At 46.8% G+C, this 27,563-nt stretch overlaps 1 protein-coding gene across 1 annotated transcript in view; it reads left to right on the forward strand.

Moving 5' to 3' along the window:
• DNAH17 (dynein axonemal heavy chain 17) overlaps nucleotides 1–25,131 on the forward strand; it is a 153,629-nt gene extending 128,498 nt beyond the window's left edge. Inside the window, exons 72-82 of the mRNA XM_085868928.1 lie at nucleotides 2,444–2,637; nucleotides 2,849–2,997; nucleotides 6,883–7,010; nucleotides 9,411–9,638; nucleotides 12,033–12,224; nucleotides 12,348–12,527; nucleotides 14,291–14,473; nucleotides 15,298–15,480; nucleotides 16,233–16,376; nucleotides 17,637–17,862; nucleotides 24,469–25,131. Of these exons, the coding sequence (XP_085725054.1) occupies nucleotides 2,444–2,637; nucleotides 2,849–2,997; nucleotides 6,883–7,010; nucleotides 9,411–9,638; nucleotides 12,033–12,224; nucleotides 12,348–12,527; nucleotides 14,291–14,473; nucleotides 15,298–15,480; nucleotides 16,233–16,376; nucleotides 17,637–17,862; nucleotides 24,469–24,716 (2,055 nt within the window). The 3' untranslated portion in view covers nucleotides 24,717–25,131. The remainder of the gene's footprint in view (nucleotides 1–2,443; nucleotides 2,638–2,848; nucleotides 2,998–6,882; nucleotides 7,011–9,410; nucleotides 9,639–12,032; nucleotides 12,225–12,347; nucleotides 12,528–14,290; nucleotides 14,474–15,297; nucleotides 15,481–16,232; nucleotides 16,377–17,636; nucleotides 17,863–24,468) is intronic.
• Nucleotides 25,132–27,563: the final 2,432 nt, after the last annotated feature.

Genomic DNA, 27,563 nt, shown 5'->3' on the forward strand with positions numbered 1-27,563 from the left:
CTCATTTGAATCTCTCTTAGCAGCAACCGCTCGTTGGACACAAAGTCCGACCAGCGACAGCCAAGGATTCTCCGAAGAGACCTGGTACCAAAGGAATTAAGTCTCCATCTAAGATCCTTGATCATAGTCCAAGTCTCACATCCACAGAGCAAGACTGGAAGCACCAAGGACCCGAAGACTTGGACTTTCGTCCGGCCACACCCCATGATCCAGTGAATCCATGACTTCTCAGGCCCGACCCAGACGTCTGTTGACCTCTGGCTCACAGCCAGCAAAGGGGGGGGGGACCAACTCCATATTAATGGCCATGATTTTGGAATGAGATGTTGGACAAGCAGGTGTCCACATACGAATACGGCCACGTGGTGTATTTCACACTTGTACGTCCCCACGTTCAATAAGTGTTATTTTTCACTGTTGTTGCACCTTTTCCTTTCAATAGAAGCAGCTGTCATTGTGATAGTGTTAATTATAATTAACACTGGTTAATTATAATTGGTCAACTGGTCAACAACAAATTTGTTGTCTGCATTTTTTAAGCTGATTTAGGACGAATCTGATGCGCTGAATCCAAAACTCACATTAGTTTTGTTCAATCAGGTCAAGTTTTTGAGATATGGCCACATGTCGTTTTTTACATTTTTGTTCACATGTACGCATGTGTGGAGCATTTTAGAAGAAGTTGGTGGGGGTAAAATGTCATGTCAAATAATTGTTTTGATTGGAAATAATTATTTTAATGACAAGAAGTATTCAGGTACGATAGTTCTGGGTGATTATGTCGAAAAGGGATCAGTTTGAAGTCATAAAACCTCAAAATCTTCCAAAAATTGGTGAGGCAAAGCATAAAGTTCGTGGATCAAAACGAAAGTTAATGGGGCAGATTTTGTAATAATGTGATACAAAAAAGTTGTATTTCTTGAAATAACGAACTCTGAAGAATGTACAATACCTACATGCGCCAATTTATGACATGCGCTTCTGCTCAAGCTTGGAGTGCCACAGTACGAACCCAAAGATTGGAGACTGTTCATTGACAGCAGCAAGCGATCACTGAAATGTGTTCTGCGACACAACGGCAACCAGTTTGCCTCTGTACCCATCGCTCACTCGACTACACTGAAGGAGAAGTATGAAGCGGTGAAGTACGTGCTGGAGAAAATTGGTTATGATCAGCATAAGTGGTTTATTTGTGTTGACCTGAAGATGGTGAACTTTTTGTTGGGACAACAGTCTGGCTTCACCAAGTACCCATGTTTTCTGTGCATGTGGGATAGTAGGGACCGTGCTCAGCATTACACGAAGAAGGACTGGCCTGTGCGGGAGGAATTGGTGCCATGCAAAGAAAGGAACGTCATCAACGACCCTCTGGTGGACAGAGACAGAATACTCTTCCCACCGCTGCACATCAAGCTCGGCTTAATCAAGCAGTTCACCAAGGCTCTGGACAAAGATGGTGTCTGCTTCACTTACTTGTGCCAGGCTTTTCCAGGATTGACCATGGAGAAGTTGAAAGCTGGCATCTTTGATGGTTCTCAGATCCGTCAGCTCATCAGAGATCCAGAGTTCAAAAACTCAATGAACGAAGTGGAACTGGAAGCGTGGAAGACATTTGTTTTGGTAGTGAAGAACTTTCTTGGCAACAATAAGGCCAGAAACTACGCAGAACTTGTCAACAACATGCTGACTGCTTTCAGAAACCTGGGCTGCAACATGAGCATCAAGATGCACTACCTATTTTCACATATGAACCGGTTTCCTGAGAACCTGGGTTCAATGAGTGACGAGCAGGGGGAGAGATTCCATCAGGACATGAAGGAGATGGAGACCAGGTATCAGGGTCGCTGGGACGCAGTCATGATGGCTGACTACTGTTGGAATCTGAAGAGAGACCTCCCTGCCGCTGAACATTCCAGGAGTTCGAAGAAACGGAAGTTCAAGCCCTGAAGTTTGAACAGTGGTGACGCAACATGCAATTTACTTGTACTTACCTTTATCAATGCCCACCATTCAGATGACAGTAATCGATGTTTCTATCATGTAATCAATAAATGTTGTTGGCAAAACATTTTTTTTTCTTAAAAACATGTTTAGGATGATATGTGTTGACAAAAATCAGCTGATAATGCCACAAAAATGTAATTGATTTTGTCACAAGATCTGATTTTTTCAAATCAACTTAGCACAAAAACCTGACCTGATGGAGAGAAACGGATGCCATTTCCTGATTCAGCAGTGCCAGAATACCCTAATTCACTTGTAGAAATCTAGACAACATTCAGAAAGTAAAAAATTGTTGACCAGTGTTATTGTTTAATGGGATGAGCGTGTAAAATTAGTGTTCGAATGGCAAACAGACGAGATTTACCTGCTTGACAGTGAGGGCCTTGTTTCGATCGATCATGTAATTGCAATCCCTGGAGAAGCTCCAACGTGCCTCCAGGCTCTCTGTGACATGGAGGAGTTCAAGAATCTAGACGGAGACATCGAGGGTTCAGCGAAACGCTGGAAATCGTTTGTGGAAGCAGAGGCGGCTGAAAAGACGACATTTCCCCAGGAATGGAGGAATAAAACAGCGTTACAGAAATTGTGCATGATGCGATGCCTCCGTCCCGACCGGATGACTTACGCCGTCTGGTAAGACTTTCGATCGTGAACTTCTGCTGAGGATTTTTTTCTTTTTGCAGAGATTTTCATCCAATCAGCGTTATCCTTGTTGAGAAAGGGATTTGACCGATGTCGGTGCAAACAATTTTATTTGGAGAGAAAACTTTCAGACGTCTTGAAGTCGTCTCTACTTGAAGCATTTCGTTCAACCGTTGTTGCTTTTTCTTTTACCCCGTCCCAGGAACTTCATTGAAGAAAAGCTCGGAACGCGTTACGTCGAAGGCCGTAGCCTGGACTTTGCGAAATCATACCAAGAGAGTGGCCCGTCAACGCCCGTTTTCTTCATCCTCTCTCCCGGTGTTGACCCTCTCAAGGACGTCGAGGCTTTGGGTGTGTTGTCGTTCTGCGATGCGAGCAGAGTACCCGCCCTGTGGGCACTCTTGTTCCAAGCATGCGACATAACTTTATTTGGGCGGTGTATAGGTAACTGACAACTGGGTTATGTGCATGAAGCAAAAACATCTCCACTGCGCTGGAAATCGTGGAGACTTGTAATACCCTCTCTCACCGGGAGTGGCGCTACACGATACAAACACATTTACATAGATAATTTGTTTCTCTCCCTTCCCCTACCCCCCCCTCCCCCGCCCCCCAAGAGCACCAGCAAATGTAAAATCACCCCCACTACATTAATTGGGGTCATGCTGATCCTATTTAGGAAACAATAAAGAAGATACAGCTTGGAACTGGAGAGGCGCGATCGGAGATCGCTGATGGTTCCCGGTGTAGCCAACTCATAACATCAGCCAATTGAAATTTTCTTCATAATGGAAAAAAAATATATAAAAAACCCGGAAAAATTAAACAATTTAAAATTTTAAAATGATTTAAAATTTGGGGGGGAAAAAAATTGAAAATTTAAAAGATATATTATAAAATGAAAATACCCATATAAAACACTGTGCGTTTGTGTATTTGTCTGTCCGCTTTCGTAAGGACGATTTAAGAAGGGTTGTCGAGGGCAATCGTTTAACACGACAGTGTGTTCACTTCAGTCTATTTTTCAGGATTAAAAATAAACTCCAAAAACATTTCTCAAAAAAGAGTAATTACGTCTCTTCTATCGGAAGTGTAGACGGTGTCGAGCAAACCGAGCCTCAAGGGCGGTGTACAGAAGCATTTTTTAAAATAACAATAAATACAAGGCGCAGGGAAGTGAAGTTCACTGCACGTGTCGCGTCACATAGGCAGAGTTAAACGAGTTGAATCCGTTGGATGTCGAATAAATAAAGAACTTTTTGCGCACCTGACGCTCGGCCGAGGGTTCAGGCTTCGGCACGCTCAATGAGGCTGTACCCTCGGAATGAAAGGTCCCAGAAGATAAAGTATATGATCACATTTGTTCACGTGGTGTTTTAAAATAACGCTTCTTGCTACGAAACATCAGATCTTCCAGTGTGTTTGAATATTTTGAATAAAGTAATTACAACCCGTCGATTTTGACTGTTTTTATACGAGTATGAAACAATTGAAAAAATTTTATAATCTAACTTTTTATCCGCGTCTCGCGGAGCGAACGTTGGCTCTAAGAGAGCTCCGCGTTGTTATTCTTGTTGTTCTTCTTCTTGTTCTTCTGGTGAAGACAAAACCTTTACGACTCGGTTCTTTTATATACAGGATCCGGATCTCCTTCAAACTAAACATCTGTACACATCCTCGCATTGAGGGTGCCTTTTGAGAGCGTCTATCATGAACTTTTAAATATATTCGGACATTTGCTTTAAAGTTTCGAAAACTTCATGTTACTATTTCAGGATTATTCCATTTAATGTATTGTAATTTCGTAAATACATTATTTATTTCGTAAATACACTATATTTCGTAAATACATTATTTATTTCGTAAATACACGATTTATTTCGTAAATACACTATTTATTTCGTAAATACACTATATTTCGTAAATACACTATTTATTTCGTAAATACACTATTTATTTCGTAAATACGTAAATACACTATGGCGGTTCTCGCTATTGGCTTAATCAAGGCACGTGACGAAATATCGGAAGTTGTTGTTTTTTTCTTCTTCTTCCTCTTCTTGTTCTTGTTCTTCTGGTGAAGACAAAACCTTGAGAACGCAGCTCTTGGACACATTTGTCCTTGTTTTAAAAAGGGAACTTGAAAGAAATTAAATAATTGAAAAATAAATAACTCAAAATTGGAGAAACAAAAAAACAACAAAAACCACTGACAATGGGAAAATTATTTATTTAAAAATTAAATAATGGAAAAAACATTCATTCCGAAAGTGGGACACCACACCAACAATAAACGCTTAATCCCTCCCTCCCTTCAGGGAACCATAATAAATAGACCTGCCGACGTCACGAACAATTCTGTTCATTTATTCACATACGTGTTCGTCACGTGACACTTGTTTGAAAACCCTCACCTCCTTCAAAACGTCACATGCTTCGTCACCTTTACTGTCCATGCTCATTGAGACACCTGAAGTTACTCTGTTAACCTCATCATTGCCCGACCCTGGGGTTGTGAAACTGAACCCTCACCCGCTTTGTTCTGCATCTCTGGAAGGTTTTCTCTCCGACTGTGACATGGTGGACGTTTACAAATCCGTTCATCTCATATTTTGTTTGAAATGGCACTGCACCTTCCGGATAATCATCACAACCATTGTCATTTAATTTTTTGGCGTTTAGCTGTGTCTGTTTGAATCCAGCAACAACATCGTGTTTGGTGCATTCTGTGCATTCTGCATGTGTTGTGAAAGTCCTGCGAAGTGGAAGGAGGTTGTTTTCACCCCTGTCTGTCCGTTTGTTTGTCTGTCTGTCTGTCTGTCTGTCTGTCTGTGAGCAGGATATCTCAAAAAGTTGTGGACGGATTCGGACGAAACTCGGTGGATGCGTTGGGCGTGTCACGAGGACGAATCGATTCACTTTCGGTGAAGAACCGGACACAGGATCGGACCACCAGAATTATTTAATGTTTTAAGTGATTATTCATCATTGAGAGATCGGGCCAAAGACGTTATCCATCCATCCAATGGGAGCACACTCTGTGCAGAGCATATCGGTGCTGCTGAAGCACGCTCCTGGGCGACTGGGCACAATCCTGGACCGGTCACCACTCTGACACAGGACAATCGAATGGCTCAATCATCCCAGCAAGCTGGTACTCACTTTGCCGACCTCAGAAGGATGACGGGCTGAGTTAACCACACCTGGTATTAATTGAACAGCTGAGCAGGACTTGAACTCAGGAGCCTTGGATCCCAAACCCGCCACCCAAACTATTAAACGAACACCGGGAATAAAATCGAGATATAACAAGATACTTCAAACATTTATTGGACCCGGAATGTTCTACAGGATCAAGCGTTGAGTGGCGGAGGTGTGCGCTCCACCAAGTGCCCTTCTCGTTTCATCTGATGTCGGTCCTGTATCACTCTGTGGATATCTTCATTCGTTTCCTGTTGAGATGTCACGGAGAACGTGTCCCAGCCGCACTGATATATCTTTACAATCACCTTCCTGATTCTTCTGTCCTCTTCCTTTGACTCCTCTTCCCTCCACTTTTTGTCCCCCGCCCCTCCGACAAGGTCTGAGACTGGGGATATTAACATGATCTCCGTCCGTCCGTCCGTCTGACCGACCGACCGATCGTCCGTCCATGTACTGCAGCATCCGCGATATTTCAGACACTGTTGAGAATTTCGCTTTCATCTTAAAGATATCTATTTCTCGTGACATCATCGCAACCTCATTTGATCACGGCGGTGATTGTCTGGATTGTGTTGCCATGGCAACCGTCTCAGCAACTTAACTTGTGCACGCGATATTTCAAAAACCGCTCAAGATTTATCTTTCCACACCAGACACATCGATTCCTCACACCACTCAGAAGGCGGCGGACATGGAGCATCAGTTCCTTGTTCCTTATTCATTGTGTCCTCTGGCTTGAGTTGGCCTGCTTGTTCAACACAGCCAGCTGCACGCCACTGAAGTGAGTGTCAGTGTTCCCAGGTCACGTTGACTGTGCTGCTGGTTTCTCTCATTTGTTCGTCTGGCTTCTTGCGATCCGTCATGCACAACTCTGAAATCGCAGTGACATCATACATTTATTTGAGACTGCACCTACCGACATGTGACTTGTTTTTAAGTTTTAATTTTTCTTGTCTTGCTTTTGCGAATCAACTCTTGCCAATGTTGCTTGGGATTATAAAATGTAAGTAATTCTATATGTCATCCATTCAGGAAGGAAGCTCGGTTTCACATTTGATAATGGCAACTTCCACAACGTGTCACTGGGTCAGGGTCAAGAGGTCGTAGCTGAGCAAGCACTGGATGTGGCAGCACAAGATGGACACTGGGTCATCCTGCAGGTGTTTTGTGCGATCATATATCACGATCATTAAATCACAATGATTTGAATCAGCAGGGAGGAGATGGAGGGAATCGTATTCAGGAATATTTTCTGTCGTTCCTGAGATTTGTTGAACCTCAGATGTCAGTGTGGTTTTGATGATCCTCACATGTCAGTGTGGTTTTGATGATCCTCAGATGTCAGTGTGGTTTTGATGATCCTCAGGTGTCAGTGTGGTTTTGATGGTCCTCAGATGTCAGTGTGGTTTTGATGATCCTCAGATGTCAGTGTGGTTTTGATGATCCTCAGGTGTCAGTGTGGTTTTGATGGTCCTCAGATGTCAGTGTGGTTTTGATGATCCTCAGATGTCAGTGTGGTTTTGATGATCCTCAGGTTTCAGTGTGGTTTTGATGGTCCTCAGATGTCAGTGTTGTTTTGATGATCCTCAGATGTCAGTGTGGTTTGATGATCCTCAGGTGTCAGTGTGGTTTTGATGGTCCTCAGATGTCAGTGTGGTTTTGATGATCCTCAGATGTCAGTGTGGTTTTGATGATCCTCAGATGTCAGTGTGGTTTTGATGATCCTCAGATGTCAGTGTGGTTTTGATGATCCTCAGGTGTCAGTGTGGTTTTGATGGTCCTCAGATGTCAGTGTGGTTTTGATGATCCTCAGATGTCAGTGTGGTTTTGATGATCCTCAGGTTTCAGTGTGGTTTTGATGGTCCTCAGATGTCAGTGTTGTTTTGATGATCCTCAGATGTCAGTGTGGTTTGATGATCCTCAGGTGTCAGTGTGGTTTTGATGGTCCGCAGATGTCAGTGTGGTTTTGATGATCCTCAGATGTCAGGGTAGTTTTGATGATCCTCAGATGTCAGTGTGATTTTGATGGTCCTCAGATGTCAGTGTGGTTTTGATGATCCTCAGATATCAGGGTAGTTTTGATGATCCTCAGATGTCAGTGTGGTTTTGATGATCCTCAGATGTCATTGTGGTTTTGATGATCCTCAGATGTCATTGTGGTTTTGATGATCCTCAGGTGTCAGTGTGGTTTTGATGATCCTCAGGTGTCAGTGTGGTTTTGATGATCCTCAGGTGTCAGTGTGGTTTTGATGGTCCTCAGATATCAGTGTGGTTTTGAAGGTCCTCAGATGTCAATGTGGTTTTGATGATCCTCAGATGTCAGTGTGGTTTTGATGATCCTCAGATGTCATTGTGGTTTTGATGGTCCTCAGATATCAGTGTGGTTTTGATGGTCCTCAGATATCAGTGTGGTTTTGATGATCCTCAGATGTCATTGTGGTTTTGATGATCCTCAGATGTCATTGTGGTTTTGATGATCCTCAGATGTCATTGTGGTTTTGATGATCCTCAGATGTCAGTGTGGTTTTGATGGTTCTCAGATTTCAGTGTGGTTTTGATGGTCCTCAGATGTCAGTGTGGTTTTGATGGTCCTCAGATATGTCAGTGTGGTTTTGATGGTTCTCAGATTTCAGTGTGGTTTTGATGGTCCTCAGGTGTCAGTGTCGTTTTGATGGTTCTCAGATGAATCTCTCCCAATCCTTCACTTGGTGTGTCATTCAATCTACCTTTGTGACCTCAAACTCCAACACTCAATCTGGACATGGGAGGGACTCCCCCATGGGGAATAATTTATTGGCAACTCTGACGTCATAGGTCACATGGTATGGCAGCTCATTTGGATTAAAGGGAAAAATTTGGAAATCTTTTTCTCCGAACCGGCTAAACGAAAGAAATTTAAACTTTGCAAATGTCGTATCTCCCCATGGGGTATACAGTGTGATAACAGTGACGTCATCGGTGAAGTGGTATTCCAGCCACAATTGGTTGAATCGAAATCCTTTTCCGGAAAATCTGAAACTTCATATATCTGATCTATGACCCTCCGTGAGTGACGATTAAACTTATGACGTCATAGGTCACATGGTATGTCAACCACGTTATGTTGAAGGAAAAAATTTGGACATCATTTTCCCCAAAACCTCTAAATTGGAAAAATTGAAACTTGGCATTCGTCATCAACTCCCCATTGGGGGTATACAGAGTGATAATGATGAAGTCATCGGTGAAGTGGTATTCCAGCCACAATTGGTTGAATCGAAATCTTTATCCAAAAAATCTGAAACTCCATATACCTGATCTGTGACCAGATGTGAGTGAAGAATTAAATTGATCACACATTATGAATAATTTGTCTGTACATTAGGTATACATCATACATGTCACTATCTATTAATATCTTGCGTCGTTTATGTTTCCGAGTTAATTCCTGAATTTGATAAATATCTGTGCATAAAGCTGTTCTTCTCAACCATTGCCACCACAAAACTGTGCACAAAGCCATCGTGTCGTGAATGGAGCATGTGATGGATTAAAACCTGTGATTGGTGTGATGTGGGTAGAACATCCACTTGGTGTCAAAATGGCTGCCTTTGCTGGACAAGAAGGTGGAGAAATACAGCTTTGGTTCTCACGGATCCTTTCGTGTGTACATGAGCGCTGAACCAGCACCTTCACCCGAACATCACATCATGCCTCAGGGATTGCTTGAGAACTCCATCAAGATAACCAACGAGCCTCCCACGGGCATGTGTGCCAACCTGCACAAAGCCCTCAACTTGTTCAACCAGGTGTTGTCACGTGATTGGTGTTCCCCTTCTCTCATCTTTCTTACCCGCTGATGAAAATTTACATCCACCACCGAAGGTGGCCGGAGGTCATGTTTTCACCCCCTGTCTGTCTGTTTCTGTTTGTCTGTCTGTCTGCCAAAAATGATTCATAGCTTGATATCTCATGGATTATGACGAAACGAGGTGGATGAGTTGGTTTGGTAACAGTAACAAGCCGATTCGATTTTGGTTCAGGTCCACGTTCAGATCCGGCTTATCGGTGGGATCGAGGTACGCGCTCCACCGAGTGCTGTTCTAAGTTACTTTTTGTTTTCAGGTTTTATCCACCAGTTAACATACTAAAGATACATTCCATCCGCAATTCTTGGATAAATTTAACTATTTAAATTATTATTATTATTATTTTAATCTATTTACAAAGTGTGAAGAAATGGACTCGTTATCCAAGTTAAATCTGACAACCTTTTTCAAACAAATATGAGCGACAACAAACGAAGGGTTCCACGTCAGATTTTAACCTGTAATCATGAATGGCTGTCTGGGTATGGTGGGAGACGTCACGTGTCCCATTCCAAGTTCTGTTCTTCATCTTCTCCAGTGTGAGGCCGATGAAGCTCACTTCCCCTTTCTCTTCCATGAGTTTTGATCGTGTACAGGACTGCGTCGAAAAATCATCGGAAGGCAAACTTAAGGACAAGACGAGGATGCCAAGAGTCAAGAAGAGATTCGATAAACTTGGTGGGATTATGGTTTTAAGAAAATTTCCTTTTTAATCTCTGGACATGAAAAAAAAAAACATTAAAAACCTCCAATAACCAGTCAAAAAAGAAAAAAAATCTGACATTTAAACCCTTTTTCTTTTACGATGGACCAACTTTATGTTTTTCTTGCAACCAGCAAGTCAATCAGACCTCGAGATAATGATCCTGGCAAGGATTCAACAAGGAAGTTTGCAAAAGTATGTTTGGTTTATATTCCTGAGAAGACTTTAGGAAACCTTCTCCACATTTAACGATCACGAATCCATCTGTTGCAGTTTCTTGGGAGATTTTGTTCGTTTCACCATTACCCAGTTGTGCGGAAGACGTCTGGCATATTTCTCGCCGCGCCATACTCGCACACGTTTTCATGGAGCTCATGGACGCGGAAGTGCGTGTATCAGTCATTCGTGCCTGTGGACCTCACTGTACGACTTGCACGACCTGGCGGAAGTCACCGTCGAGTGAAATGACCTTGCCTGCGAACGTCAAAACCTCCTGCGTCGCTTCTCACAACGTCCGTCCGTCCGGCCCAGTGCCTCAAGCATACACCGACGCGTCGTCGGTGCCTCGTCCCACACAATGAGGGCTGCCTGCTGGATAAGTGCGGCAAACATGTTTATGGCGAGCTTGGTCGGGCTGAATCCACTTTCATCATCCAAAATTGCTCATCCCTTAATTTGGACGGCGTATTGGCAACAGACCGCTGTTTCCATCGCTCTCGGAAATGTTAAATAACTTGGGTTACATTATGGACGATCAATGACGGGTTTGAAGCAAAAACACATGACGTGGCCACTGCTTGGTGTGCAGATGTAATATGTGGTGGTTACATCGATCGGATCTGATTGCGCTTGCACCTGAAGCCTGAGGCCTAAAGCTCGTGGCCTACATGCCTGAAGCCTGAGGCCGAGAGCTCGTGGCCTGAGGCCTAAAGGTCGTGGCCTTCATGCCTGAAGCCTGAGGCCTAAAGCTCGTGGCCTACATGCCTGAAGCCTGAGGCCTAGAGCTCGTGGCCTGAAGCCTGAGGCCTAAAGCTCGTGGCCTTCATGCCTGAAGCCTGAGGACTAAAGCTCGTGGCCTACATGCCTGAGGCCTAAAGCTCGTGGCCTTCATGCCTGAAGCCTGAGGCCTAAAGCTCGTGGCCTACATGCTGAAGCCTGAGGCCTAAAGCTCGTGGCCTACATGCCTGAAGCCTGATGCCTAAAGCTCGTGGCCTGCATGCCTGAAGCCTGAGGCTCGTCGCCTTCACAATGGACGTGATCTGCAGACACTTGATCATTTCAACACTCGTTTCGGTCATTTAAACTGAACGGGAAAGTTATCGGCCATGGCGACGGTGAACGTGAGACTTCCGAAGACGTCTTCAGACTCACCAGAGAAAGAAAATGGCGGACGGATGATTTTTTTTTTCCGGCTCACAATCGAGGGCGGGGTCAGACTAGCCGTCCAACCAATGGGTCTTGAGCACGAGGCTTCAGATGCACGCACACAGCTTCATGACGTTTTAACGCCGTCGTGATTGTTTCATAGAGAGTTAATGTTATCAGAACGTGTCGATTCCCTCTAATTTTCGGTTTCAGATACGAGCACGCGGCTGTGTGACGATGGATGTGTATGTGCTGTGACCTCGCAGGACACCCTGGAGATGTGCTCCAAGGAGAACGAGTTCAAAGCGGTGCTTTTTGCCCTCTGCTACTTCCACGCCGTCGTGGCGGAACGGCGCAAGTTCGGCGCACAGGGCTGGAACCGCAGCTACCCTTTCAGCAACGGAGACCTGACCATTTCGGTCAACATCCTGCACAACTACCTGGAGAATAATACGAAGGTTGTCGCGTTTTTACAGTCGGACAATATGAGTGTGCACTTTGTGATCAAGGTGAATGTCGCTCAAAAACGATGCACGGTGCCGGGTCGACGACTTTCGGCGAACGTTGTGCTCGCTTCCCAGGTGCCTTGGGATGACCTGCGCTATTTGTTTGGGGAAATAATGTACGGCGGACACATCACCGATGACCAAGACCGGCGCTTGTGCAAAACGTACCTCGAAGAGTTCGTGCGGACCGAGATGCTTGACGGAGAATCGTTACTCGCTCCTGGGTTCCCCGTACCTCCAAACTCCGACTACAAGGCACGTTTGGTTGAACTCGTCTCACCTTTGTCAGGTTCAAATAAATTGCAGAAAATGATTTAAATTTTTTATTTATTTTATTATTATTTTTAAAGATCTTGAGATAATTCAATTTTTTTAAGAGAATGTTTGAGCAGAGGGTTCCAGAGAGGAAGAGATTTCGCTGACGGTGACGTGGTTGAGCATTTTCACAAAACTCCGACAAGCAGAGAGACGGAGTCGGTTGGAAACACAGTAACGATGCTCACGACGAGGATTCTTCTTCCTTTGGAGTCCGTTCTTCCAGCCAGGATTTTCCGATCTCGGTATCCCAGATAATTGGAAAATGAGCTTGACCACGGTGTTTGTTTCACGTAACGCAGACACATCCAAAGAAGGTGTTACATCGCTCTTTATCCTTTACTCGAATTCGTCGACCGATGTGTGTGTGTGTGTGTGTGTGTGTGTGTGTGTGTGTGTGTGTGTGTGTGTGTGTGTGTGTGTGTGTGTGTGTGTGTGTGTGTGTGTGTGTGTGTGTGTGTGTGTGTGTGAGGTTGTGTGTGTGTGTGGGAGTTTGTGTGTGTATGTGTGTCGCGCTACTCCTCCGACTGCTCTATGCCATACCTGCTGCATCGGATCAGCATGAACCCAATTGGTGCACAGGGGTGTTTTTATCTTTGCTTGTGGTCTTGGAGAGAGAAAGGAGGAGGGGAGGGAGCAAATTGTCCATGTGAACGTGTATCATGTGGCGCCACCTCCAGGTGGGAGAGGGTATTACAAGTCTCCAGTATTCTTGTCCCCCACGTTTTCCAGTGCTGTGAGGTGTTTTTAATTCGAAGCAATAAGTATTTTTTGGCTTCGTGCACGTAACGCGCATGCTAATTTGTTTGTTTATGCATTTTTGGGGAGCGATTGAGACAGCTGCCAGTTGCCTATACACCGCCCAAATGAAGGCACGTGTCAGAAGAACGCGTTGCACGCTTGGAACAAGATCGCCCGTCGGGCAGGTACTCCGCTCGTGTGTTATAAAAGTCTTTTCGACCCAAGAACCATGACGGACACCGGTTGCCTCTCACGTGTGAGCATGACAAAACAAAAAAGGTTTTCTTTACAGGAGGCTTTGCATTATTTATTTTCCAGCAGATCCTTGGCCAGAAAGAGTGAAATCCTTTGATTCCATGACGACCGGGGTTTTGTACGTTCATTCTCACCGTCTCGAGGATTCCATCCAAGCTTCTGGAGATACCGTGGGTTAAGGCTGTCACGTCTTTCTTGTCATTGATTTGTGAAAACGTCAAAGATTTTTCAGACGCAGGACGTTTCGGCGCTCGGGACACATTCTTGCCGGGCCGTCAGTTCAGACTTCAAATCCTTCCGCACGGAAGGCACCGAAAGGACAGAATCTCGAAGATTGCCATTTGTGGTTATTTTGTTACGTTTGCTGTTATTCACCGTTTACATTATTATTACTTAATGAACCATTTACTCAGGGATTGTAGCATCAGTTATGTTGTGTATAAACAACTTGCATTGGCACGGCTTGGAACAATGGGGAACATCTGATGGAGATAATGCACCAGGGAAGCAACCCATGTATTGTATTGTATTATCTGTGTAATAACAGCAATAATCCGTGTGATACCAATAATTTCGCTTTGTGCAAGCTGCATCGTTAGCTCGGTGAGCATGAGGAACGTTCAGGACCAAGTTATCAATGTCTTGATCTCTCGTGCGTTGTCGGTGATGATGAAGAACGTACAGTTTTGTCATTTCTGATTTCCCAGGGGTACCACGACTACGTGAGTGAGAATTTGCCCCCCGAAAGCCCCCAACTCTACGGGCTTCACTCCAATGCCGAGATCGGTTTTCTGACCGTGACCTCCAGCAAACTCTTCCGCACACTCCTCGAGCTGCAGCCGAGACAGGCCGAGGGTGGAGGTTCAGGAGATATTTCTCGACAGGAAAAGGCACACTTTCACCTCACTCACTCACTCACTCACTCACTCACATGCAGGCACTCACTCTTATTTTTCTTTTTTTTTAAGAAAGAGTAACAAATAATTTCTTGCCAAACCAGCTCATACAATCTTCATTTGCTTCAAGGTTCACAAAAGCCTGTTATTTAAAAATATATAAAATATGGATACCAACAAACACGACAATGGTGACCGAAGCTTTTCGTGCTGCACTCTTGAGGGTAAAAATCGCAGCAAGTGAAGGAGAACGTGAAGGCGCGTGCTTTATACGCAGGTCTCAATTAGGTAGACGCCGATTGGTTCATCCGTAATGACGTCACGGTTAATCCGAACGTCACGGTTCAACCGTAATGGACCTTCGGGGAAACCCATCCCCCCTCTCTGCAGGATGCGGTTGCAAACGTCAATCATCGACGAACTCTGCTCCAGCCAATGGGAGCTCGAGGTGAAGATGATGAGCCGACCAATGGGCGTTCGGATTAACCGTGACGTCATTACGGTTGAACCAATCAGCGTCTACCTTATTAAGACTTTGTATAAAGCACACGCCTTCACTTCCTCCTTCACTTGCTGCGATTTTTACCCTGAAGAGTGCAGCACGAAAAGCTTTGGTCACCATTATGTCGTGTTTGTTTGTATCCATATTAAAGTTCTGTCGTTCCAAACATCTGTTTAAACACACACACACACACACACACACACACACACACACACACACACACACACACACACACACACACACACACACACACACAATGTGCCACTCACCTCCAAACACGAACATGATCTTAACACTGGGTCCTCGTCTCACGCAGGTGAATGCCACACTGGAGGAAGTGTTGCAGAAACTTCCCGAGCCTTTCAACTTGGCCGAGTTGATGAGCAAGGCAGAGAAGCGAACTCCTTTCGTGGTCGTCGCCTATCAGGAATGTGAGCGCGTGAACCTGCTCACGAGAGAGATCCGAAGGTCACTGCAAGAACTGAAACTCGGCCTCAAGGTGCACGTGCCCTCGTTCGAACAGGACGGACGGTACTCCGCTCACAAATCTCTCGCGACTCCGTGAAGAAGGCCCATGATCCGTGCAGCAGTGGTTGGTGCAGCCATGGTCCCATTTGAGGGAACTCCACAACACGTGGATCTTGCAATTCCGGATTTTTTGGGGGGATGAATGTCGAAACTAAGTGTGACGTGTCCAATTTGGATCTCAGAAATCGAATGTTTTGTCCCCATTTCTTCGACGCCAAGGAAGCGTACAATTTGAATCTGATCTTTTTTGTTCAAAAGTATTCGTCATCACATCCTGCTGGCACATGGGTTTTCAAAAACACGATCATCATCATTATCTGTGGTCGTTGTGGCCTTGTGTTGAGGAAACCGGACTGGCATCCCGGACGGGTTGAAAAGTTCAGGAATTTACACTGAAAATGACTTGAGAACAATGGGCCGACCGAACCGGCACCCCCCCCTCCCTCCCCAAGTGTTCAAAGTCAACCAAAGAAGGTCGCATTTAATTTCCTTTGGTCTGAGAGGGGTCTGCCAATCGTGAACGGACAATATTGAATAACGAAATACGATGTTGAACAATACAAATGTGCAAACGTGACGTAACAATGATTATCGACTGAGATTCATCGCTGTGTGCAACCAAGGTGCACCAAACAATGGTGGTTTTGTCCCCTCTGACCTTATTCCTCTGAATTCTGAACATCCTCAGGGTGATCTAACCATCCGCATCCTCTGCATCCTCAGGGTGAACTAACCATCACAACGGACATGGAGGAGTTGGAAACGGCCATCTTTTTTGACGCCGTGCCTGCGGCATGGACTCGTCGGGCCTATCCCTCCATGTTCAGCCTTTCTGTTTGGTACTCAGACCTGCTACTTCGCATACGGGTATGAGTTCACCAACACACATATTACATGAAGGAGGGATCAAAACGGACAAAAAAAACAAACAAAAAACAATCAAACGTTGACACATGATCACCTGGTCTCGTTTGTGTTTTTTAGGCTCTCTTTTCATCTCTGGCTAACGGTTAAGGTGGCTGGCTTAAGATCTTAGGGTCTTGAGTTCGATGGATACCCTGTTGTCCCGTTGAAATAACACCAGGTAGGTTGACTCAGTCTGTCATCTTTCTGAGGTCGGTGAAATGAGCACCGGCGTGCTGCTCACAGGGGGCACTGCATCAGCGGCACAGCCACGCCTCCATAAAATGATGAAGCCAAGCAGCCACAGGCTGCATGCGAAACAACAGCAACAACAACAGCATCTCTGGCTCTCAATTTCTCTTCCACTTTATGTGGAATGAAACAGAAGACCAAGAAAGAACATGAGGAAGAAGAACTTTGACGATTTTTTTTCTTTACTACCTCTTCCATGAGCCTCGACTCTGCCCACAAACAAAAAGCACAGCAAGCCAGAGAGTTCCGAGAACACCTTACCCCACGCAGCCTTGAGGAAAAGGACGTGGGAAGGGTCTTCTCAGCTCTTGGTTTGTGTTTCCGAGCACGATGTACATGTACTCCCCGACGAGGTGCCATTTTTGTCTGAATCTCGATGCACCCCAACGCTGAGGGAGCGACAGGCGCATGTGATTGGTCGAGGTGACGTACGAGTTTATCCAATGGAGTGCTGCCAAACGGAAGGGGGGGTTTGAAGTGCCAAGAAGGAGATTTTGTGTTCTACAGTTTTCAAGTAAATAATTAATTTGTAGAAAAAGGAAGTTTCCCGCTGTTGACGCACCATCTTTTACACCACCTTATTGAACACGTCACACTCATGATTTGTACCTGTTGTTTGTGTCCTTTATGATGTCACTCAAAATATGAATTTTCCTGTTCGGAATGATCTTCAATCTTGACTGCCAGGACAGAAAGGCAGATTTTTAAAAAACAAAAAAAGAAACCATTAATTACCTTCATCTGCGCATCGGAAAGAGATTCCGTACAATTTGTCAAATCCAGAGCCAAAGGACCGCGAAGCTGCAGGTTTGTGTTCCGATTCGTGTTCAAAATATCTCATTCAAATGAAATTGAGTAGTCCCTCGATCGTACACTGACGTCTGCACACAGACAGATGGACGGACAAACAGATATAAATAAAAACAAAAGTTGATATAATAATTTTGTTTTGTGCGTGTATCGTGTTGGCAGGAGCTGGAGGGCTGGACCGCCGATTTTATCCTCCCGAATACCGTGTGGCTTGGTGGGTTGTTCAACCCTCAATCGTTCCTCACTGCCATCATGCAGGCGACCGCACGTCGCAACAAGTGGCCGCTTGACTCCATGGCCTTGGCTGTGGAAGTGACAACAAAGAACCGAGAGGACGTAGCAAGTCCCCGCCAGGACGAGGCCTATATTCATGGACTTTTCATGGAAGGTGTGTCCTTGACCCTCCGACCCCACTCCTTAACCTTACGCATCCTGGTCAGGTAACACTACTGGTGTGATACATTCAGCCTTCGGCACGATTTCCTGACTTGACTGTCCACTAATCATCATGTCGTATCCGAAAGTGGAATTTACAAAATATCTTTGTCTTATCCTCATTGTACATTTACTGGCTGAGTTCAATTCCAAACCTCACAATAAACGGTCAACCTGATGCTTCGCAGGCGGGGCATTGATTGCATCGATGAGTGTGCTGTCCATCTGGTGGGACGATAAACTGAGGACTCTTCGAACAGAACAGTCCGAGAGACTTCAAAGATTCCACGACATATTTTGCGAAGAAACTGATTCCTTTTTAACCTGCCTCCCCTCTTCCCAATCACCTCAAATCTTATCACACCTCCCCCTCTTCCCACCACCTCAAATCTTATCACACCTCCCCTCTGACCACCCCTCGTATCTCATCACCCCTCCCCCTCTTCCCACCACCTCAAATCTTATCACAACTCCCCTCTTACCACCCCCTCGTATCTCATCACACCTCCCTCTCTTCCCTGCCCCTCTTCCCACCCTCTCAAATCTCATCACACCTCCTCCTCTTCCCATCCCCTCAAAATTCATCACACCTCCCCCTCTTCCCACCCTCTCAAATGTCATCACACCTCCCCTCTTCCCACCCCCTCGTATCTCATCACACCTCCCCTCTTCCCACCCCCTCAAAATTCATCACAACTTCCCCTCTTCCCACCCCTCAAATCTCATCACACCTCCCCCTCTTCCCACCCCTCAAAATTCATCACACCTCTCCCTATTCCCACCCCCTCAAATCTCATCACACCTCCCCTTCTTACCACCACCCCTTCTTACCACCACCTCAAATCTTATCACACCTCCTCCTCTTCCCACCCTCTCAAATCTTATCACACCTCTCCTCTTACCACCTCCTCATATCTCATCACGCCTCCCCCTCTTCCCACCCTCTCAAATCTCATCACACCTCCTCCTCTTCCCACCCCCTCAAAATTCATCACACCTCCCCTCTTCCCACCCTCTCAAATGTCATCACACCTCCCCTCTTCCCACCCCCTCGTATCTCATCACACCTCCCCTCTTCCCACCTCCTCAAAATTCATCACAACTCCCCTCTTCCCACCCCCTCAAATCTCATCACACCCCCCTCTTCCCACCCCTCAAAATTCATCACACCTCTCCCTCTTCCCACCCCCTCAAATCTTATCACACCTCCCCTCTTACCACCTCTCGTATCTCATCACGCCTCCCCCTCTTCCCACCTCCTCAAATCTCATCACACCTCCTCTTCTTACCTCCACCCCTTCTTACCACCACCTCAAATCTTATCACACCTCCTCTTCCCACCCTCTCAAATCTTATCACGCCTCTCCTCTTACCACCTCCTCGTATCTCATCACACCTTCCCCTCTTCCCACCACCTCAAATCTTATCACACCTCCCCTCTTACCACCTCTCGTATCTCATCACGCCTCCCCCTCTTCCCACCACCTCAAATCTCATCACACCTCCTCCTCTTCCCACCCCCTCAAAATTCATCACAACTCCCCTCTTCCCACCTCCTCATATCTCATCACACCTCCTCCTCTTCCCACCCCCTCAAAATTCATCACACCTCCCTCTCTTCCCTCCCCCTCTTCCCACCCTCTCAAATGTCATCACACCTCCTCCTCTTCCCACCACCTCGAATCTTGTCACACCTCCTCCTCTTTCCACCCCCTCAAAATTCATGACACCTCCCTCTCTTCCCTCCCCTTCTTCCCACCACCTCAAATCTTATCACACCTTTACTCTTCCCACCCCCTCGTATCTCATCACACCTCCTCCTCTTCCCACCTCCTCAAAATTCATCACACCTCCCCTCTTCCCGCCTCCTAGCATCTCATCACACCTCCTCTTCCCACCCCTCAAATGTCATCACACCTCCCCCTCTTCCCACCCTCTCAAATCTCATCACACCTCCACCTCTTACCACCCCTCGTATCTCATCACACCTCCCCCTCTTCCCAACTCCTCAAAATTCATCACACCTGCCCCTCTTCCCACTCCCTCAAATCTCATCACACCTCCCCTCTTCCCACCCCCTCAAAATTCATCACACCTCCCCCTATTCCCACCCCCTCAAATCTCATCACACCTCCCCTACTTACCACCACCCCTTCTTACCACCACCTCAAATCTGATCACACCTCCGCCTCTTCCCACCCCCTCAAATCTCATGACCCCTCCTCCTCTAACCACCCCCTCAAATCTCATCACACTTCCTCCTCTTCCCACCCTCTCAAATCTTATCACACCTCCCATCTTACCACCTCCTCATATCTTATCACAACTCTCCTCTTACCACCCCTCGTATCTCGTCACACCTCCTGCTCCTGCCACCACCTCAAATCGTATCACAACTCCACTCCTACCACCCCCTCGTATGTCATCACACCTCCCCCTCTTCCCTCCACCTCAAATATTATCACATCTCCCCTCTTACCACCCCTCGTATCTCATCACGCCTCCCCCTCTTCCACCACCTCAAATTTCATCACACCTCCTGCTCTTCCCACCCCTCAAAATTCATCACACCTCCCCCTCTTCCCACCCTCTCAAATCTCATCACATCTCCTCTTACCACCCCTCCTATCTCATCACACCTCCCCCTCTTCCCACCACCTAAAATCTCATCACACCTCCCCTCTTACCACCCCTCGTAGCTCATCACACCTTGTCCGCTTCCCACCACCTCAAATCTTATCACACATCCCCTCTTACCACCCCTCGTGTCTCATCACACCTCCTCCTCTTCCCACCACCTCAAATCTTATCACAACTCCATTCTTACCACCACCTCGTATCTCATCACACCTCCTCCTCTTCCCACCACCTCAAATCTTATCACACCTCCCCTCTTACCACCTCCTCGGATCTCATTACACCTCCTCCTCTTCCCACCCCCTCAGAATTCATCATACCTCCCCTTCTTCGCACCCCTCAAATCTCATCACACCTCCCCTCTTTCCACCCCTTCAAAATTCATCACACCTCCCCTCATCCCACCCCTCAATATTCATCACACCTACCCCTCTTCCCTTCTCTCAAATCTTATCACACCTCCCCTCTTACCACCCCCTCGTATCTCATCACACCTCCCCCTCTTCCCACCACCTCAAATCTTATCACACCTCCCCTCTTCCCACCCTCTCAAATCTTATCACACCTCCCCTCTTACCACCCCCTCGTATCTCATCCCACCTCCCCCTCTTCCCATCCTCTCAAATCTTATCACACCTCCCACTCTTCCCACCCTCTCAAATCTTATCACACCTCCCCTCTTCCCTCCCTCTCAAATCTTATCACACCTCCGCCTCTTCCCACCCCCTCAAATCTCATCACACCTCCCCTCTTCCCACCCCCTCAAAATTCATCACACCTCCCCTCTTCCCACCCCCTTAAATCTCATCACACCTCCCCTCTGCCCACCCCTCAAAATTCATTACACCTCCCCTCTTCCAACCCCTCAAATCTCATCACACCTCCCCTTCTTACCACCACCCCTTCTTGCCACCCCCTCAAATCTTACCACACCTCCGCTTCTTCCCACCCCCTCAAATCTCATTACACCTCCTCCTCTAACCACCCCCTCAAATCTCATCATACTCCCTCCTATTACCACCACCTCAAATCTCATCACACGTCCTCCTCTTACCACCACCTCAAATCTCATCACACCTCCTTCTCTTACCACCACCTCAAATCTCATCACACCTCCTTCTCTTACCACCACCTCTAATCTCATCACACCTTCTCTTACCACCACCTCAAATCTCATCACACCTCCCCCTCTTCCCTCTCCGGCCTGCCCCCCCACCCTGCTTCGCCTGTGATCTCTGCGCCCATATTTCCTCTTCCCCCATACATCTACTTGAGCACCAGCGTCCAGAGCAGTCAGGCTTTACTCCAAAGTGGTCAACGATTGACCGTATCCTTGCACTTCGTGTCCTCACCGAACGCAGACGAGAGTTTCAGCAGGGGCTGCTTGCAGCCTATGTTGATCTCTGTAAAGCGTTCGATTCAGTGAATCGGGATGTCCTCTGGAGGATTCTTGGTCTTCGTGGGGTGCCACCGAAACTGATCAATCTGATGTCTGAACTCTACTCTGGTACTGAGAGTGCTGTGAAGTGTGGTGGTACCATCTCTGACTTATTTCCAGTTGTTACTGGAGTCCGTCAGGGATGTGTACTTGCCCCCACACTTTTCAGCACTTGTATGGACTGGATTTTAGGGAGGATGTCGGAGAGATCAAGTTGCGGTGCATCGTTTGGCAATGTCAAGATCTCGGACCTTGATTTTGCAGATGATGCAGTCATCTTTGCGGAGACTTTAGACATCCTCTTGGGGGCTCTCGAGGTGCTGAATGAGGAGTCGGAGCCGTTGGGATTACGGATTTCTTGGGTCAAAACTAAGATCCAGGCTTTCGGTGACATCTTGGATGCTGCTGTCCTGTCTGTGTCTGTTTGTGGTGAAGATGTTGAGGTCGTGGATAGATTCACTTACCTTGGCAGTGATATTCATGTCTCCGCAGGTTGTGAGCCGGTCAATAGACGTCTGGGTCGGGCCTGGGGAGTCATGGATTCACTGGATCATGGGGTGTGGCGCTGCCGGTACCTGTGCGGGAGGACGAAAGTCCGAGTCTTCAGGTCCTTGGTACTTCCAGTCTTGCTCTATGGGTGCGAGACTTGGACTTTGACCAAGGATCTGAGACGGAGACTTAATTCCTTTGGTACCAGGTCTCTTCGGAGAATCCTTGGATATCGCTGGTCGGATTTTGTGTCCAACGAGCGGTTGCTGAGAGAGACTCGGATGAGATTTGTTACCTGCATAGTCCGTGAGCGTCAGCTGCGGCTGTATGGACATGTGGCTCGTTTTCCTGACGCTGATCCTGCTCACCAGATTCTCTCAGCGAGGGAGTCTCATGAGTGGAGGAGGCCAGTGGGCCGACCACATGCCTCATGGCTGCAGCAGGTTGACCATCATCTCAAGGAGATGGGGATGGGCCTGGCATCTGCCTGGGGGATGGCCAGACGGAGGCCCCTGGAGTACTGGCGGAAAGTGGACGCAGCGACGCGCTGTTCTGGCACATGCTCCCATACCTGACCTGACCTGACCCATACACTCCAATTCCACTCTTCCCTCCCAGTCTTCAAAACAGCTGTTCACCACCATCTCTTATCTTCCCCCATCCAAAACCACGATCTTTTCTTCCCCCGTTAATCCACCCCAAACCCACCTCCTTCAAATTCCCTGTTTTCCTTCCTGAAAGTCCCTGTCATGTCCATCTTGTTTACCCCATGTACCACGCCCCATCCCTCTCCCTTCCACAGATATCCTCATGTCTTTGTTCCAGACTGCTTTGTCCTTCCCTCTCCTGCCCATCTTGTCTCATTCCCCCTTTGTTGTACGTTCTGCATATTAGCTCTTTTATGAGCCTCGATATTGTATCCAAAAAAAAGAAGCCAATGGCACCACCACTCCGTCCAAATTTGTATCTCTGCCCTGACTGCTGCTGAGAATGAAACTCTCCGGTGTAATCCATGCCATGACGTTTCGACAGCAGCGAAGAACCTGCCTTCGGGCAGGTCACCACAGAAAGCGAGAGAGAGAGAGAAAGAGAGAGAGGGAGAGGGAGGAAGAGAGAGGGAGTGGGAGAGAGAGGGAGAGGTGGAGAGAAAGAGAGAGAGAGAGAGATGATACACTTTTTACTTACCATAATATACATCCGGGTCGATGGCGGCCTTCATCTCCACCACCGTACCTATTGGGCCAGCCATGCTGTCCGGCGAGAGGTGACTCCGTGACCGATCTTACATAGCAGTACGGAGTCCGTGACCAGACAACCTTAACGGATTTGTCCAAACCAGGAGGTTAAGCCACCAGTACAAACAGAAGTCACCTGAAACCAAGTGATGATGGCACACCTCCTCAAAATGGCACACCTCCTCAAAATGGCACACCTCCAACGTTGGATTGTTCAATGCTTTGTGTCCAAACCTGAGAAAGCCACTTCATGCAGACCGCACCTCTTTGGGAGCTGATAGCCGCTGATTTCAGATATTTTGGTCGTTCAAACATCACGTGGTCAGTGGTCATCCAGTAACAGTGCGCTTCACTCAACACATACCCAGCTCTTCCCAATCACACGTCCTGCCATTCGTTCCACATTCATTTCCATCGCGTCACACTCGAGTCGAGTCAAAAGATGGCAGCCTGAGAACAATGCTCGAACAGGCCTTCACCCTCCAGAAATTGACAGTCTTTTCTCCATTGTTATCGTCATCCGAGGACAGCCTCCTTTTGGGGACAATTTCCTTGAGATTAATCCAATATATATATATATATATATATATATATATATATATATATATATATATATATATATATATATATATATATATATATATATATATATATTTCGTTGATGGACTGACAATGATTCGGCGAAACGTTGCGTCACGAGCTCTTTTGGACGAGCTTCAAGGTTCCTGCTGAATAATAGAAGATGTTTTTATCGTTGCAGGTGCACGATGGGATACCCAGTCAGGCTCACTGGCCGAATCACGTCCCAAGGAGCTGACACCGTCGATGCCGGTCATCCTTGTGAAGGCCGTGTTAGTCGATCGCCAAGACAGCCGAACCGTGTACGAATGTCCCGTGTACAAGACTCAAGAGCGTGGGCCGACTTACGTGTGGACTTTCGGTCTTCGTTCAAAGGATAAGGCCTCAAAGTGGGTGCTGGCTGGTGTCGCCTTGCTTCTCCAGGTGTGAACAGGTGATGTGATTGAAGGCTTCAAAGTGGGTGTTGGCTGAATCGTAATTAACGTTCCACCGCACGTCTGCCTTCCCTTCCCCTCCCTCCTCTGTCCCCCTTTCCCCCTCCACCTTCTGTGTAAAAGAGCCGTTGTGTTCCACGATGACTGTCCAGTGGCCTTGACATCTGATGTGTTGAAGTGTTTTGAAAGTTTTTGATACCCACCTGTAGTATCCCCTTGCCAGGTGATTGATTCGTGACGAATGAAAGTGCTGTGCCCACCTTTTTGTGCCAGTTTTGAGTTCAGTTAACTGTGAAGCCAAGAAAGTGTGTCTCCATTGCTAATCACATGACTCTGTTAACAGTTTGAACTTCTTTCACCAACAGCTGTTTCCACGTTATGTTTAACATTTTTAAAAGTCTTTGAGCCTTTCTTATTCCTCTTCTTGTTTTTCTTCTTCTGTCTTCTTCATCCTTTTTTATTTTTTTTTTATTTTTTATTTTTTGTATACCTTGGTCGAGGCTCGTATGAGAGCTAACACACAACTCACAGCAAGGAGGCATGAGACAAGAGGGGCGGGAATGGAAGGGACAAAACAGTGGGGAACAGACACATTAGGTGAACTGTGGAAGGGAGAGGGATGGGGATGGGACGGGGAACATGGCGAAGAGAAGATGGACATTTCAGGGACTTTCAGGAAGGAAAGCAGGAGAAATGAAGGAAGTGGGCTTGGGTGGATTATCGGGGGTAGAAAAGATCGAGGATTTGGATGGGGGAAGATAAGAGGTGGTGGTGAACAGCTGTTTTGAAAGCCTGGAGGGAAGAATGGGAAAGAATAGAGTGAGGAAGTTTATTCCAAAGCCAGGAAAAAAGAGGAATGAAAGAGTGAAGATGAGCAGTGATTCGTGATTTTGGTAGTTTTACCAGAAGGGGGTTGTTGGCGGACCTTGAGCGCCCTGTGGAAATGTGGTGGGGACAAATCGCAGAGAGAGCAGGGGGGGCAAGGCTGGAGAGGAGTCGGTAGAAGACAGAAAGACCACCGACCAACCTGCGGTGATTGAGTGAGAGGCCCAAAGACTCAGCTTCATTGCGGGAGATGCCGATGATCTTAAATGCCCTGGTTTCGACAGCGTGAAGCCGAAAAAGGTGGGAGGCAGGAGCACCAGCCCAGAGGGGAGAGCAGTACTCCATCAGGCTACGGACAAAAGCTTTGTAAGTGGTCAGGAGCTCAAGAGGGCCGAGGAAGGACTTAGCACGATGGAGGATTCCCAGTCGGCGACTGGCTTTTGAGGCGAGGTTGGAAATGTGACTTTCCCAGGAAAGGTCATGGCAGATAGTGAGACCTAGAAGCTTGAAAGAAAAGACTTCTTCCAGAGGATTGTTGAGAAAGTGGATGGGGGGGTTTTGTAAACAGTCCTTTCGAAGAGACATAGTGAGAGTGTGAGATTTGTCTGGATTGAAAGACATGTTCCACGTGTTGGACCAGTTTGTGATTTTATCCAGATCTGCAGTGAGCGAAGAAGCTGCTGCTTGCCGGTCTGAGGGATGACAGATGGTACGGCAGAGGGTGGAGTCGTCGGCAAAGAGAAATAGAGGATTTTCCAGAGAGTCCGAGAGATCATTGATGAAAACCAGAAAAAGAACAGGGCCCAGAACGCTACCTTGAGGAACTCCAGCCTGCACAGGAAGAGGGGATGAAAGAACTCCATTTAGGGCCACACGTTGACTGCGACAGGAGAGGAAGTCTGCGAGCCATGAGTGGAGATGGCCTTGAATACCATGGGAAGAGAGTTTGGTGAGTATGGCAGGGTGCCAGACTGTGTCAAAAGCACGTGATATGTCCAGGGATACGGCTCGGATTTCCTGTCTGGCATTGAGGACCTCCATCCATTGATGGGAGAGCAGAAGCAGCATATCCAGGGTAGAGTGACCTGGTCTGAAACCAAATTGATGATTGGAAATCAAGCCATTGGAGAAGAGGAAGGATTTCATGTCTGAAGCGATGATGGATTCCATCACCTTGCTGATGATTGGGAGAAGGCTGATTGGTCTGTAGTTACAGGGATCTGTTTTTGCACCTTTTTATGCAGGGCAGTGATGTTAGCAGATTTCCAAGCAGATGGCAGATGACCTTGGGCAAATGAGAGGGTGAATAGAACAGAGAAAGGGTGAGCAAGAGCAGAAGAGCAGGCTTTGAGGACACGTGGGCTGATGCCGTCTGGACCGGTTGCAGAATCTGACTCGAGGTTTGAAAGCAAGCTCTCCACCTTGTCAGGAGAAAAGGATACAGAGTCCAGGGACAGTTGGGTGCGACTGGGTAAAGTGGGTAGAGATAGTGATGGGTTTAGGACACAAGATTTAGCTGCAAACACCGAGTTTAGACATTCAGCTTTATCACGTGTGGAATCAGCAGTGCGGCCATTTGAGGTAAGGGAGGGGATGGAGGGGGAACATACACCAGAAACAGATTTGATTAAACGCCACCAGGATTTTGAGGAGGGAGAGAGGTTTGAGAGTTCAGACTTGAGATGAGAAAGATGTTGTTTTCTGGCTCTCCTGAGGGTAGATACACACTTGTTCCGAGCTTTGTGGAAAGATCTGAGATTGCCCTCAGTTGGGTTTGCTTTCCATGAGGCAAAGGCAAGTTGTTTCAGGACAACTGCCTCGCCACAAGCTTCAGTAAACCAAGGGCGGGAGGAAGTGTAAGACAACTGAACACGAGAGGGGATAAATCTGTGCATGAGGGAGAGCAAGTTTCTTTGAAAGAATTCCCAGGATGAGTTGATGTTTGAGAAAGTAGTGATAGGAGACCAGTCTGTAAGTTTGATGGCTGCTCGGAGACCCTGCCAGTCGGCTTGAGTGA

This window comes from Eptatretus burgeri, unplaced genomic scaffold (assembly GCF_056783735.1).
Source record: "Eptatretus burgeri isolate ZD-2024b unplaced genomic scaffold, Ebu_testis_v1 Ebu_testis_scaffold_3194, whole genome shotgun sequence".
Lineage (NCBI taxonomy): Eukaryota > Metazoa > Chordata > Myxini > Myxiniformes > Myxinidae > Eptatretus > Eptatretus burgeri.